The sequence below is a fragment of the Balaenoptera ricei genome, chromosome 20 (assembly GCF_028023285.1).
Source record: "Balaenoptera ricei isolate mBalRic1 chromosome 20, mBalRic1.hap2, whole genome shotgun sequence".
In the NCBI taxonomy this organism is placed as follows: Eukaryota; Metazoa; Chordata; class Mammalia; order Artiodactyla; family Balaenopteridae; genus Balaenoptera; species Balaenoptera ricei.
In genome coordinates, this window is record NC_082658.1 from 38,142,166 (window position 1) to 38,156,762 (window position 14,597).

The window sequence follows — 14,597 nt, forward strand, 5'->3', positions numbered from 1 at the left end:
TCAAGTTCAGAGCCCAGAGCAAGCCTCATGCTGAGGGTCCAGCCCCACTGCAGACAGAGCAAAGATCCCCATCAGTGATTTTTATTATCATAATCATCAGGTACAAACAAATGGTACAAAAGGGCCAATGGGCCCCAGTCCCTCTCCAGGCAGGATCCTGTGAAAAAGCAAGAGAAGAGAGTAAGCAAGAAAAAGGGCAGCCAGGGACTGAGCCTGGCTCGCACGGGCCCATAACTCAACCGCCACCCACAGCCCAACTGCTACTAGCCACTCCTCTGGGGTCGCTGGTTCACCTCTGCTCCCCGGACACTCTCAAAGTATAAGCTCCGTGAGGGCAGAAACAGTGTCTGACTTTTTCTGTATGTTTCCCATGCCTAGCACAGTGCCTGGCAGGTAGTAAGTGCTCAATAAACCGAGTACTAGAGAATGCAAATGGACCTTCTAAGGAGCCGTGATAGCTGTTATTTACAGAGAAGAAAACTCAGGCTTAGCAAGGTTGAGGAACTTGTCCAAGGTCACACAGCTGGTGAGCTGCAGAGGCAGGATTTGAACCCAAGCAGTCTGGCTCCTGAGCCTGTGCTCCTCACACCAATCTACTCTGCTGCCTTCCATACTTAGTACATAAACAGCAAACACACACTCACACATACACAGCACACAAAATACCCATGTTCACACACACACACAAAATGCAATTTATATTCATTGCGCACGTACACACACACACACACACACACACACACACACACATGAATGAATGTCCAGTCATTGGTTTTTCTGGCTGGCGCCCAGAACCGGGATGGGCTCACCTAGGGAAGGGAGATCTCTGTGGTTCCAGCTGGCCAGCCCAGGTATGCCCAACCTGCCCCTCACCACTGCACCCCCTTACCCAGCCTCTAGTCCGTGTCCCTCCAGGAAGCCAAGTCCAACGCAGGGAGGGCACTGCAGTTGACAAAGTCCCAAGGGAACGTGTTGCATGCGAAGATGTTGTTCTTGGACACGACGGTGATGCCTGTGTTGTCGCAGATGATGCGGGGCAAGGAGATCTTGGCCAGGGCCTGCTGTTGCTGCGGGCTGAACACGCCCTTGTTCTGCCACCAAAACCTGCACGGGAACACACCTGGCCACTGTGCCTGAGGCCCTCCTGGGCCGGGAGGGCGTCCGCTGGCTGGAGCTGCTCCCAGATGACAGAGGACCACGGCAGACACCGGCCCCACAGCACGGGGGAGCTCCAGGCCCTCAGGCAGCCCAGGGGGGTTCAAACAAATAGAACCCCACTCACAGCTGCCCAGCTGCCTCCCCCGCCCATGCCCCAGCAGCTTCCGGGCACCGCTGATGACAGACCGGGAGCCAGGCCCACACTCATTCACAACGTAGCCAGGGCTACATCCACGTGGGGAGAAAGGCTCTTGGGGGTGGTTTGTCATTTGTCCACCCGGAGTGGGACACCTTTTAAAAATGATCCCAAAGGCGCGATTCAGGCTAGGGTAGAACTGGGTGTGATAGATGTCAGGACCCCAGGGAAATGACAGTAGGAGCAGCCATGGGAAAGCAAGGATGGGACCTCTCAACAGAGACTGGCGGTGCCGTGGCGGCAGCCCGGGACCCGGAGAAGTGACTACGAGTGGCATTTTCTCTCTTCCCTCCTCTACAACCAAGGGTCCAGGTCCCTCCTTGCTGCGCCCCCAACAGATTCAGGGCACATTAGGGATGACCCTGAGGCTCCCCAGAGCACACTCCTTCTAGCAGGAGGAAGCTGGGGCCCCCGAGGGTCGGGGACAGGCCCACCGCCACGCAGCGGGCCTGAGCCGCTCGGCCTCCGTCCTCACCGATCGCCGTCGCGGAGCTTCCTGAACTGGGTCCCGATGAGGCAGGCGAGGAGCAGGCCCACGCGGCCTTCGCTGTTCAAGGGCTCGGCCACAGCACCCATCCAGATGTCGATGTTGTTGGGCGTGCCGTACTGGGCCATCAGCTTCCTCGCTAGGTCCAGGTTCTTCAGGACCGTGCCCAGCTCGCCCACCGTGCTGGGCTGCGGAAGCCCGCAGAAGCGCCTCCAGGCATTGTACCCTGTATGGGGGGAGGGGAGAGAGGCCTGTGGGTGGGTCCCAGAAAGGCCACCTTCCCAACACAGCGAGGCCACGTACTGAGGTACCTGAGGGAGGGGAGGACACAGAGGGGCTGCTACCAGGCTATAAACCCCCCAGGGAACCCTCCGGCCTCTCCAGGGGCCTGGGGACAGCTGGGTCTCTCCAGGAGCCTCTCTGTCTTCCCCTTGCCCTCCCACCCTAAGGTAAATCCTAAATTGCCATAACTCCTGCTGGGTCAAAGAATAGGAGCATCTCCGGGCCCCCTGTGGAGATCTCAGACCCGTGATGGGCGCAGTGTGTCTAGAAGGATCAGCCACACCAGCTGTCCTGTAACACGGGCACGGGCCTGGCGTGAGGCTGATCTGGGCTCCAGTTCCAGCTCTGTCATGGACTTGGCTGGAGAACCTGGGCAGATTCTGAATTTCTCCAAGCCTCGGTTTCCTCATCAGTAAAATGGAAGTGATAATAGTGTCTTCCCCTCAGAATTCATGTAAAATGAAGCAAAGTGAAATGAGATGGAGACAGATTTTCAGACTGTGGGCGGGGGCTTGTGGTTATTACGACAATGCTCTAAGTTGGAGGGTTACAGCAACACAAAGGAGGCGGGAGGTGCTGGAAATGGGGCAGATGGACCCAGGGAGAGGTAGGGGCCTGACCTCAGACCGCATCCTAAGAGCAAGGTTCTGGGGGTTTGGGGGAGCCCTGGGCAGCTGGGGGGCACTGGAGAGGGCAGGCCCTGGAGTGGGAGGTGGGGAGGGGTGGGGCCGGGGAGACTCCTACAGCCCCTCACCTGGGAGGCCGTGGTCCCGGCTGCGCTGCATGTTTAGAGCGGGCAGATCCAGCCCGATCCTCATGACCTGCTCAAACAACCGCTCCCGGATCTCATCCACCGCGATTTGGTTCTGGCGATTCAGCTTCGCAGGGGTGGCCATGAGGCCCCGGAGGATGGGGTCGATGCCACCTGGGGCAAGAGGAGCAAGGTTGGGGGAAGGATCTGGCTCAGTATCAGAGCTCAGACCGGAGTCAGGTAGAACCGGGGGGATTGCAGAAGAGGGCCGGGCACATGCGGCTTCTGGTACCAAGGTGTCCCCAGCGGGCAGGTCCTCACTGAGGCTTTGAGGTCTCGGGGGGTAATGCCATTCAGACTGGCAAGGCTCAGGTGCTCCCAGCCCCTGGCCTCCCGGGTCACTGAGAATTATTCAATACAACACACAGGAAGGAGCCAGCTCCTTACAAGCCATCTCCACCCCACTCTTTGTTATCAGATGTGCAAGCAGAGTCAGGTGAACTGAGGCTGGAAAGTCAGATCTGATCCCCAAAGATGGAAGGAAAGAGGATTTGTTCCACCCTAGCTCCCTGTGACCAAGCCCACCCCCATCCCACCCTCAGCTGCCAGCTAACTCACTCCTGGCCTAGGTCCCGCTCACCTTCCAGCACAACCCTCCAGCTGGCAAAAAAGACCTTGCTGAGCGGAACACGAGGGTTGGGTTGCATAGGCTGGTACTGATTGTTCAGGCGGAACATGAAGGGTTGGATGAGGGTGTGGCCATAGCGGAAGGCGTTGGTGAAGACGTTGGCGATGCGCGGGTCCACCGAGTCATTGTAGGCGCGGTACTTGGGCAGGTACTTCCTCATGGCCACCGGCCCCAGCACCAGGGGCAAGTAATCCCGGTAAGTGATGATCTAAAGAAAAGTCACGCAGAGCAGCCTCTCCACTCACCCTGCCCAGCAGATTCTTTGCCTGCTCCTGACTCGGGGGATCCCTCCCTCGTATATACGGCCAGGGATTTGCCTCCCACAGCACTGGAGCTGAGTCTCACAGAGTGGCACCGAGTGGCACAAACAGAGCTCTAGTGCTTGCCTGCTGTGTGCCCTTGGGCCAGTTATTAACCTCTCTGAGCCCCAGTTCCTCAAATGTAAATTACGGGTAATTATGCTGCTCTCTGCCCTAAAGTATTACATTAAAAAAAGGGCTTTGTTAGTCCTTGCAATAGCTCCCTTGCCCTTGTTACCCATGGTCCCATTTCTCCTACAAACTTATTAGCTCCTTGAGGGCAAGGGTTGTATCTCATTTCTCTTGAAATTACTCAGTGCCCAGCAAGTGCCTGGCTCACAGTAGGGTTCAATATATTGCCTGTAGGAGGAGGGGGCAGCAAAATGGAAAAGGGCCACCTTAGATGCTTTCTCCCAGTGAAAAGAGAAGAGATGGAACAGTCCCACTCTAGATTCTAGACTCTGGAATTTCCTCTGAGGTTTAAATGAATCTCACTTACTTTCTTAGTGCAAATTGAAAACTCATCCTCAGCACCAGCAACTCTCTCCCCTCCAGGGTCAAGGAGTATTAACAAGGGTTGTGCATGTGCATGCGTGTGTGTGTGTGTGTGTGTGTGTGTGTGTGTGTCTTGGGGAGACAATGGGGATGCTGGAGCATCAAAAGTTGGGAGAAGGGAAATCCCCTGGTGGTCCAGTGGTTAGGACTCTGTGCTTCCACTGCAGGGGGCACGGGTTCCATCCCTGGTCAGGGAACTAAGATTCTGCAAGCCACGTAGTGTGGCCAATAAATAAATAAATAAAGCATTAAAACATTTCAAAAAAAGTTGAGAGAACACCCCCCATGGATAAGCGAGGATAAGGAGAGCAGGTGAGCTGTGATAGAGCTATACAGAAGAGGGAGTGTGCAAAGGAGCCAAGGGTGATGATGAGATGAAGGAAAGGAGAAGCATTTACTGAACAGCTACTGTGCGCCAGGCACTTTAGAACCACCTGTTTAAACCTCCCAGTACCATTCCCGGTGGACAGGAAAGTATCGGTAGAAAGGTCAGCAAGCCTGGGAAAGAGGGGATGGAAGGTAAGTGACCCTTGTCAGGCATTTAGTATCTGCCAGGTGTTTTCATATGTGTCCTTTAATCCTTACAGTATCATGGATGAAGAAACTGAAGCTCATGAGGGTTAATTTGCACTGCTAAGATGTGGCAGAGGCATGTCTGGATCCCAAGTCTGCAGACCCCTGGCATCACTGATGCGCAGGACTGCCTACCTGGACCATGGCTCCCACGATCTTTCGGGCTTCCTGATAGAGCTTCTCTCCATTCCAGCAGGGGTTCAGGCGCTTGAGCTCTGTGGCCAGCCGGTTGTGCTCCCGCAAAAAGAGTGTGTGCATGGAGGTGAGCTCAGGCATCTCACTTGAGCGGGTGTCCCCTTGGGGAAGCAAAAGCTACTGTCATTCCTAAGACCCCCCTCCCAGAAAGGACTTGCTCCACTGAAACCCTCTCCCAAGCCAAGGCCTCAAATGCCCCTTACCCAGCCCTCCTCTCCACCCATCTTTCCACGCCATGCTCAGTTTACACCTCCTCTAGGAAGCCTGCCTTGATGCCCTGGTCCGCCATAATAGCTCTTCCTCTCTTTAGTGGCACTGCTGGTCAGAGGTGCTCATTCACTAAGCACCAGATCTGACACAAGACTTGCCACCTTCCCACACCTGAGACTGGTAGCACCTTGAGGACAAGGACCGTGGCTTGTGCCTTTTTGTATCTGACCCTCCCACCCAATGTATACATAGACCCGTGGGGTTTAACACAGTGCCTGGTACAAAATAGGAGATCCATGAATACAGCTTGATTGACTTATTCTCTTGATTCAGGGAAGGCCAAAAAGTAGCATGCACGTTGGCTCTCCCTATTTTCCTGTCCATGTGAGACACAGTGAATGATCACAGCCCTCTCTCCTACTAAAATTGGATGCAACCTCAGAATCCTTCTTAACACAGGACTCTAGAAAGCCAGTACCATCTGCTCAGAACTGCCATCCACACCTTACTGCATGCTAATTGTGCAGCCTGCTCAGGGCAGGGAACCAGGGCACAGGATGTGTGAAGTCCACCCTTGAGACTGTGCGAAAGAACGAAGTGTGACCCTCTGATCCTCTAGTCCTCTCCTAAACCTGCTCTGGAAGTACCAGAGGGTTAGGGCCAGGCCCATTTCTGCAGGACACTGGGTTCAGTCCTCCACAGCTCTCAAGTTTGTTGAGAAGGATATTCTCTGAGAGCAGCTTTTCCTTCCCACAACCTGACAGAGGTCATGACCATCCGGGCTGGGAACATGTGGCTCAACACCAATGTGGAGGCCAAGGAGCGCTGCTCTTCCCCCGCTAGCCCAGAAAAGCCCACCCTGGTGCTGACCTTGATTCTCCTCCCCAGGGCCCAGCCATCAGGAGCCACCAGGAGGTGAGGTTGGGGGGCCAGAGAGAAAGGCCTCAGACCCACTGTTGGGTTTAAAGGTAAAAGCATAAAATTTCTGGGCACTACCACCATCATTGCCCCAACCATATCCCCAGGAGTGCCAGTTGTTTAAATCGAAAATCCCACCCTCTCTTATTACAGGGAATCAAGGTGGATAGGTGGGATGTTCTGGAGCAGCTCTGCCCAATAGAACATGAAGATGGAAATGTTCTACATTTGAGCTGTCCTATATGGAAGCCACTAGCCTACGAGGCTATTGAGCACTTGAAATGTAGCTAGCGCAGTGGAGGAATCTTGTTTTTAATTTAAGTTAATTTAAATTAACTTACACGTAAATGAAAATAGCCATGTGTGGCTAGTGGCTACCATATTGGATACTGTGATTCTAGAGGGTGAGGGTGCCATATTGCTCTCTGTCCCTTCAGTTCCCTGTTCCTGGAGGACTCAACTTTCCTCTCTCCCAGAGTCCAGAGGGAAAGAGAGCGACAGAGAAAGGGCTGAACAGATGGACAGAGGCTCGCTCTTTGGCCATCCCTGAGTCTCCTTCTTAGGTTTGGGGTTATTGTTTTTGTCGGTTTGGGGTTTTGTTTTTGTTTCGCCTTTCTGGCTCCAACCAACTTGTTACCAAGGCAACTGGATTAATATCATGAAGTTGGTGAGGACAGTCTCTCTAAATGCAAACCCACAAGGGGCTCTCAAACAGGCCCGCTGTGGCTCCGGTAGGGGGCACCCCTGCGTCAGCCCAGGTCCCTGCCCAGGACTGACCTGCCAGGAAGCAGGGGATGTGTGCCGAGCGGTTGGTGAGGAGGCAGGGGTCATCGTGCAGGTTGTCAAAGGGCAGCAGGGCCCGGCCGTTGTCTTGGAAGCGGGTGTTGACGGCCAGCAGCCCCAGCTGGTTGGTCTGGTTGCGGAGCCGCAGGGCGAGGGCGTCCTCACTGCCGTACACCATGCTGGCGTCCACGAAGGAGGTGAGCGCGTTGATCTGGTTGCGGATGGTGATGTTGCTCCCTTTGCAGGCCGGGCTGGAGCGGAAGAAGGGGATGCAGTCACGTTGGTTCTTGATGCGCGGGTCGTCGGGCGGGATCTGCGGCACAGAGAGAGGCCCGGCGGGCTCGCCGAGGGCAGGGACAGAGATCAGGAGTGGCTCTCCCCCGTCCACCCTCCTGAAGGCCTTAATTCCCACCTCAGAAGCAGCCTAGAGCCCAGGACCAGAGGGGGCAACCCAGACACTAAAACGGAGCTCCTCGGCCCCCTCGGCCGGCAGGAAGGCGTCTCAAGGCCCCCAGGGGATCAGCCTGAGGTTCCACCAGCAGAGCGCCTCCAAGCTGGAGGGGTGTCAAGTAGGATGCTGGCGTGGGGGATGTGGGGCTCCCTGGAGGGGGTGTGGCCAGTCCTCTGACCCCTCCCCTCAAACCTCCTTTCTCTCCTCTTTTCTGTCTCTGCTCCTCCCTCCTCTGTTCTCTAGATCTGGTCTCTACACTCTCCGGGGGCCTCCTCTTCCTTTCGCCTTCCTCTCCTGTCTCTTCCCTGTCCCTTTCCTCTCTCTCACTCTGGCCCCTGTGTCTCTCTCTCTCTCTCTCTCTCTCTCTCTCTCGGATCCTCCTTCCTTCTTTCTCCCCTCGTCTACCTACTCTGCACCTGCCTCAACCAACCAGCCCACTCTCAGTCCTGCTCCAACCCCAAAAGCCAGCCTCTGTGTGATGTGGGCTTGGGGAGAGGGAGCCCGTGAGTGGGGAGGGAGGAGGACTGAGCCCCCGGCACCTGCACACAGAGGTTTGAGGGACGGTGGGAAGGTCCCTAGCCCAGAGCAGCGGGAGATGGGGGCTCAGGGCCAGTCTTGCTGGGAGCCAGGGAAGGAAGGCTGGGCACAGAGGGAGGTGTTCCCTTCCGGGAACGCTGCCCCTCCCGCGACCCGGCAAGCTGGCCGGTGGGGCAAGGAGGTTGTACCTTGAGCGGGAAGCAGGGAGGCTGCTGCAGGCAGCTGGTCTCGCAGTTGAGGCCAGTGAGGAAGGAGACGCGGGCGGCTGGCTCGGGGGTGAAGTCGAGGTCGTGGTCCAGCAGCTGGCCCCACTGCATGAACATGAGCGAGCGCTCCTGGTCTGGGGTCAGGTTCTCCGTGGGGAAGCGCACGATGGCGTTGGAGACGGCGCGAGCCTGCGGGACACGGGGAGTCAAGGGCCCTGGCATCGGCCGGGCCTCTCCCACTCCGCGGGCCAGGGCTCACCAGGGGCACCGGGAAGCCGTTGCGCTTGACCCCGGGCGTCCAGCCGAAGGGCAGGGAGAAGCCATCCTCGTACTCCGCCGGCAGCCAGCGCGCAAAGGCGCGGTTGGAGGCCCCTAGCGTGGGGCTGCGCCTGCAGGGGTGGGGGAACAGGGCGCTGACGCCATGTGGCCGGGACCAACCCCCTCTAGCCACCGCCCGCCCGCCGAGGGGCGGTCCCCAGCGGCCGCACCTGTTGTTGCACTGCCCGGTGATGGTTCGGTACTTGTCCTCCTCTGGGCACCTCACCCCCAGGTCCTGGTAGGCGCAGCCGCTAGTCTTGGACAGCAGATCCAGCTGGGCAGGTGTCAGCACGTCTGCGGGGCCGGGAAAGTAGGGGGCGAGTGGGAGCTGAGACCCTATTTTCTATCCTCTGCTGGGGCGAGTGGGAGCTGAGACCCTATTTTCTATCCTCTGCTGGGGAGCCTCGGTTGGGGGGTGTGGTCTGAGGACATGGAGGGGACGCTAGGATGCCCCCTGAGACTCTCTGGAAAGAGGGGTTGGGGGAACCACTGGGACTGAGCGAGGGTCTGGGATGTAGAGGGCACGGTACCTGTGACATTGAAGCGGCCTGGCCACAGGGGCCGCAGCTTCCTCTCCAGCAGGCCTAGGGCCACGTGCAGGTAGTCAGCAGCCCTCACAGCTGTCCTGGTGGCTGCCACCGGCTGCTTGAAGTAGGACAGGAGTTCCATGGGGCTGGCCGAGCCACTGCGAAGCCGCTGCTTGATGCTGCTTGGGGGAGGGAGGAGGGAGGGCCAGAGGAGGGAGGCAGAGACACTCAGCAGAGCCCCAGCCCAGGGTTCTGGGCACAGAGGACAGTGTAGACAGACCCACAGTTAGGAAGCAGGTTTCTCTTTTTAAACAGGGTTTGGACCTGGGTGCCCAGAGGCCAGGCCATGGGAGGCACGGTTTGGAAAATGTTCTCACACCCAGAGATAAAAAGACTGACAGACAGAGGGCCCCACGCCCAGCCACAAATTCCCCACTGCCTGTTCCTTCTCTGAAAGGCCTGGGACAGCTTTGCCCAGAGCCAGGCCGTACCCCAGCGCCCCACCTTTCCCGCCGCTCCTTGTAGGCTTTGTCCACTAGCCGCTTGGCCTCCTCCATGCAGGTCAGCACCACCGAGGTCTCCACTTCCCCCAGGACAGCTGCCCAGAACAGGGGTCACAAGGTCAGGAATGGGGCCAAAGCCCCCATCAGGCCCTAGAGCCCGGGTGGCTTACACTGAGGAAAGGCATCCCGGGGACTCAGAACCACCCCCAGCACACCACCTTTTCCCTTCCTTCCGAACTGTTACCTGGAGCGGCACCCTCAGAAGGCTGGGGCGTGGCTAGAATGACCAGGAGTCCTGCTAGGCCCAGGGGCAGCTTCATCTCTGCAGCGAGACCCCAAGCCCAGTAAGTGTCCAAAGCCCACAGGGCATTTAGGGAGAAGAGAGCCCCACGTCCCCCTCCTCCCAGGCCCCTCACTCCCACCTTCACCCCCCCAGTGCCCCCTCAGTGGGTTCTGCCTACAGACGGAGTCCAGGACCCTACCTCCAAAGTTCCAGCGCTCCACCTGGCATTGGCATCACCTCTTAGCTAAATCTGGGCTTTTATGTCCTCCAAGCTGGGGGAGGGGCGGGGCAGATGAGGCCCGCCCCTGGAGGCTGAACTCTCTCTCCTCCCCGCCTGGGCCTGGGGTGCCTAGAAAGAGTTCTCTGATATGGGTGAGACGGGCAGGAGAGGAGGGATCAGAACTGTCTCCAGCCTTTGAACTTAGTACCCCCAGAGTTTCTCAGCTCCCCATTGTGTGCCTAGACCAGTGCCGTCCCCAGGGGGCGCAGACAACTAACCGCCCCCCTCCAAAATTCTGGTTCAACTGAGTATCCAAGGTTCCTTTGAAAGGGACAAAAGTTAGGAACTGACAACCTAAGGAATTATGGGAAACAGAAGGTGAAGGAGAGACGTGGAGTGATGATGGCCCGATCTGCCTCGGGGCACCATGCCCCACCCCCAACAGTAACCTGGCCCCTGTGGCCAACCTTGATGGGCAGCCCTCCATTCTTGGAGAAGGCTAAAGAGACAGGAAATCTGGCTGGGGACCGTTGGGCTTCACAGGAAAGAAGACCCTGGGGGCCGTGGGCTGAGGACCAAGGTTAACTTCCTCTATCCCTCTCTTCATCCCCTTTCCTCTTGGCTTTTGGTAGGGGGCTGTCTCCAACATCCCCACTATCTGCCCCCAGATTTCAGGAACCAGGAGAGAAGTGAGCTGGTTGTGGTTAGTGGTCAGTTGGCTGACACAGCCCAGTGCCTCCCAGGGACAAGATCAGTGTCGTTAGGATTTGCATTAAACTTTTGAAATAGAAGAGGGAGAAGCCCTGGGGAAGACTGGCAAAGGGACTGCCATTCCGCAGCAGGAAAGGTACCCTACAACTAATGACTGTCTGTCCACCTCCCTGTGCCCTCGTCAGGCTGGGCACGTGCCAGCCGTGGCCCCCATGTCCTGTTTGGTCTACCCACACCTCCTACCTTCAGATACCCTCCTGCACTCACTCTCGCCTTCTATGCCCAGATCACATCTTGGCCAAGGAACAAGGGACAGCGACATCTTCCAAATGTGCCCAGTGATCCTGTCATCTGCCAGGAAGCAGAGTCCAGGGGCCCATGAGAGAGGAAGCCATTCTTCCAGCCTTGTTCTGCCAGGGACTTGCTATGTGTGAACTTGGACGAATGGCTCTTTGTGAATCAGGTTCTAGAATTTTATAGGCTTTTGAAAATACTTTTTTTTTCATCCTGTAAGTAACATATATTTCCATACATGAAATGTTATAGAATAAGTAAATAATATTGTAAAATATTTACAATCAGGTGAGGTTATGGGTAATTTTTTTTTCTTTCCAGGTTTGCCATCTTTCACATAAATAAGAAGCAGGAAGGAAAATAATTTCCCATAATCCCACCACTCACCAATAACCCCATTTCATAATTTGATATCCTATATGTAGATATAATATGTATTTTAAACTGTGATAAGAACATACTTTAGGGGAGTTCCCTGGCAGTCCAATGGTTAGGACTTGGCACTTTAATGCCATGGCCCGGGTTCAATCCCTGGTCGGGGAACTAAGATCCCACAAGTCACGTGGTGAGGCCAAAAAATATATATTATTTTTAATATTTAATATTACTTTAAATATTATTTTACAAACTACTTTTTTAAATTTTTTATTTATTTATTTTTGGCTGCGTTGGGTCTTCGTTGCTGCACGCAGGCTTTCTCTAGTTGCAGCAAGCGGGGGCTACTCTCCGTTGCAGAGCACGGGCTCTAGGCGCGCAGGCTTCGGTAGTTGTGGCTCACGGGCTCTAGAGTGCAGGCTCAGTAGTTGTGGCACAAGGACTTAGTTGCTCCGCGGCATGTGGGATCTTCCCAGACCAGGGCTCGAACCCGTGTCTCCTGCATTGGCAGCCAGATTCTTAACCACTGTGCCACCAGGGAAGCCCCTACAATCTACTTTTAATAATTTAGCCTGGACATCTCTCTGTCAATAAAAAGAGATTTATTTCATTTCTATATCTGCATAATATTTGGTATGAAATACTATGTTTTATTCACTAATCCTCTCTTGTTAGATACTTGGGTCATTTCCTATTTTCACTGTTATAAGCAGTACTAGGGTCATTTTCCATGGAGTTAAATCTCTAGTCGCATCTTCAGTTATTTCCTTAGGCAAAAAGTCCTAGAAGTAAAATTGCTGCATATTTGGGTATCCACATTTTTAAGGCTTTCACCCTCCCATCAGCCATGCGTGGGAGCACCTGTTTCCCATCGCCCTCATCAACTGACAGTTAGTGTTCCTTTACTCTTTTAAGGGAATTGTCAGAGCCCAAGAGGTAAGAGACATTTAATACAAGTCCCTCATAGCACAGATGAGAAAGATGGAGGTCTGGGAAGGAAATAACTTTGCCTAGGGCAGCAGTGTGGCACAGCTCAGAAAAATCTAGTTGTCAGGTCTCTTGACTTACAAATGAGTGCTTTTTACCCAGTGGCCTCTGCAGGTTTATTCCTGACCTTTCGCTCAGGCATTTATGCACTGAGTAGGTACCGAGCTCCGCACATGACAGGTACTGTGCTGGCCATTGGGTGCCCTCCATTGAGCAAAGGTCTTTTCCTCAGTGAGCACAGGGGGATGCAGACCGATGGCAGCCCAACAACCTTGGGCAGGGTTCTTTGGGAGAATCGAAGAAGGCTTTTTTGAGGAATTGGTGCTTGAGACTGTCTTGAAGAATGTTTATAAGTTGGACACAGGGAGGAAGAGCATTCTGGACCCAGAGGATGACACAGCAAAAGCCCTGACACAGGTGGGCTTCGTCCAGACAGTTCCAACATGGCGACAGGGTGGGGCAGGATGAGGCTGATAAGGCAGGCAGAGGCCCAGGACACAACGCTCTTGCTGACCTCCTGAGAAGTTCTTGTCCTGAAGGCTCCAGGGAGCCATGAAGGCCCTGAAGTGCATGGTCAGAGTTCATTTTAGAAAGCTCACTTGGGCTGCCAAGTGGAAGGTGCACTGAGGGGACAGGCCCAGAGGCCAAGTGCCAGGCAGGAGGCGTTGCAGTGATTCATGGGCGTCAAGAGACCTGCCCTGATTTCTCACGGGCGGTGATGAGGCAATGAATGAAAAACTAAAGCCTTTTCAAAGGATGACGTTAAAATGCCCTTCACTCTCTATCCATGTGGAGGGGGTAGAATTCTCAAGATTTATAATCCCCAAACCACCTGCCTTTGGCTCAGGGCAGGGGCTGTGGGCCTCCATTTGTGTGCAGAGGTTTGAGATGCTCTGTGATGATGTGAGATGCTCTTTATGATGTTTCCAACCAATTAATAATGGCCCAGGTGGGATCCCTGTAAGGCCGCCCAGTCTGTATCTCTGTTGATCCCTCATCTAGGCCCTATTTGTCTGGCTCAGGTGTAACTGAGGCTCAGAGGGCTTCTCAGCATGCAGAATAACCAGAAGGAGAATATGTCTGCCAGAGGAGATATTTCAGACAAGCCTTGTCCCACGACTTACCCCCTAGCTCCCTATCCCGGGGGTGGCCTCTGGAGGGCACTGCTGAGACTGCTGCATCTCATGACTATAGTCCTTTGAGGGAACCTCTCCACCCACCCACACTTACTGCCCTCCTTCTCTCCATTTGCCTTCCCAAACATCCCCACTCCTAGGGTGAAATCCAACTGTCTATGGGGTAACAGGCTCTCTCTGCTACTGCTTGCAAAACAGCTTGTTCTTTCTTAATGCTGTTTAGGAAACAGTTCAGTTGGGATTACAGCCAGATTTCCTGTGTGTGTGTGTGGTTGGAGCGAAGGGGGCTTGTGGAAGCTGGGGAGGGGACGGCGGCAGTGACTCCTCAAACACCCCAACTGCACCCAGTCCAAAGTCCTTGTTTTCTCTCTCTTTAAAGTTTTAAAAGTTAATTTAGAATTAGGCAGGTAATTAATACCTGGATATCTTTTGAATAAAATTAAAATATTACAGGTCAGTTTCAAGCTCCCTCTAGATTAGGTTATTACACCATTTCCAATTACAGTCCCTTTCCCCCAATCCTGAGACATAAACACTGTTGTCATTTTTGTGTTTGTCCTTCCAAATCTTTTTACTTTACATTCATTTATACATGTGGATCTGTGGGAAATAGTCTTCCTTATTTTTCCATAAATGATTATCACATTATACACATTGCTCAGCAGCGTGCTTCTCTCACTCAATAATACCTCTCGCAGATCTGTTATCATGTGCTACTTAGAGAACTATCTCACTTTTTTAAATGTTACCCAGTATTCTTCAGATGAGGTATACCTCCACTATGCCACCCTTCCTCTATTGATGGAAGCTGACATTTTCCCACTTTTCACTATTAAAAACAATGCAGCAAGAGCCTCTTTGTGCACACACACGTGTTATCCTGGGTAAAGATTAAGAAGTCAGTCATAGGTTTTGTGCATTTTAAATTTCTAATAGATATTACCAAACTGTCCT

At 54.3% G+C, this 14,597-nt stretch overlaps 1 protein-coding gene across 1 annotated transcript; it reads right to left on the reverse strand.

Annotated features, from left to right (window-relative positions):
- Positions 1-896: 896 nt before the first annotated feature.
- MPO (myeloperoxidase) lies at positions 897-9,975 on the reverse strand. The gene is made up of 12 exons (XM_059907128.1): positions 9,882-9,975; positions 9,639-9,732; positions 9,138-9,313; positions 8,778-8,901; positions 8,549-8,678; positions 8,272-8,478; positions 7,090-7,408; positions 5,125-5,285; positions 3,515-3,770; positions 2,878-3,048; positions 1,830-2,067; positions 897-1,104 (listed from the first exon to the last, which is right to left on the reverse strand). The coding sequence occupies exons 1-12, from the start codon at positions 9,955-9,957 to the stop codon at positions 897-899; spliced, it is 2,160 nt and encodes a 719-aa protein (XP_059763111.1). The 5' UTR covers positions 9,958-9,975.
- Between the last annotated feature and the right edge of the window lie 4,622 nt (positions 9,976-14,597).

Excerpts from the sequence above, each read along its gene's own strand:
- MPO (XM_059907128.1), bottom strand. The coding sequence starts at position 9,957 with ATGAAGCTGCCCCTGGGCCTAGCAGGACTCCTGGTCATTCTAGCCACG. Across the intron at positions 9,733-9,881 it reads TTCTGAGGGTGCCGCTCCAG|CTGTCCTGGGGGAAGTGGAG; the intron begins GTAACAGTTCGG and ends TGTTCTGGGCAG. Across the intron at positions 3,771-5,124 it reads TCGTGGGAGCCATGGTCCAG|ATCATCACTTACCGGGATTA; the intron begins GTAGGCAGTCCT and ends ACTTTTCTTTAG.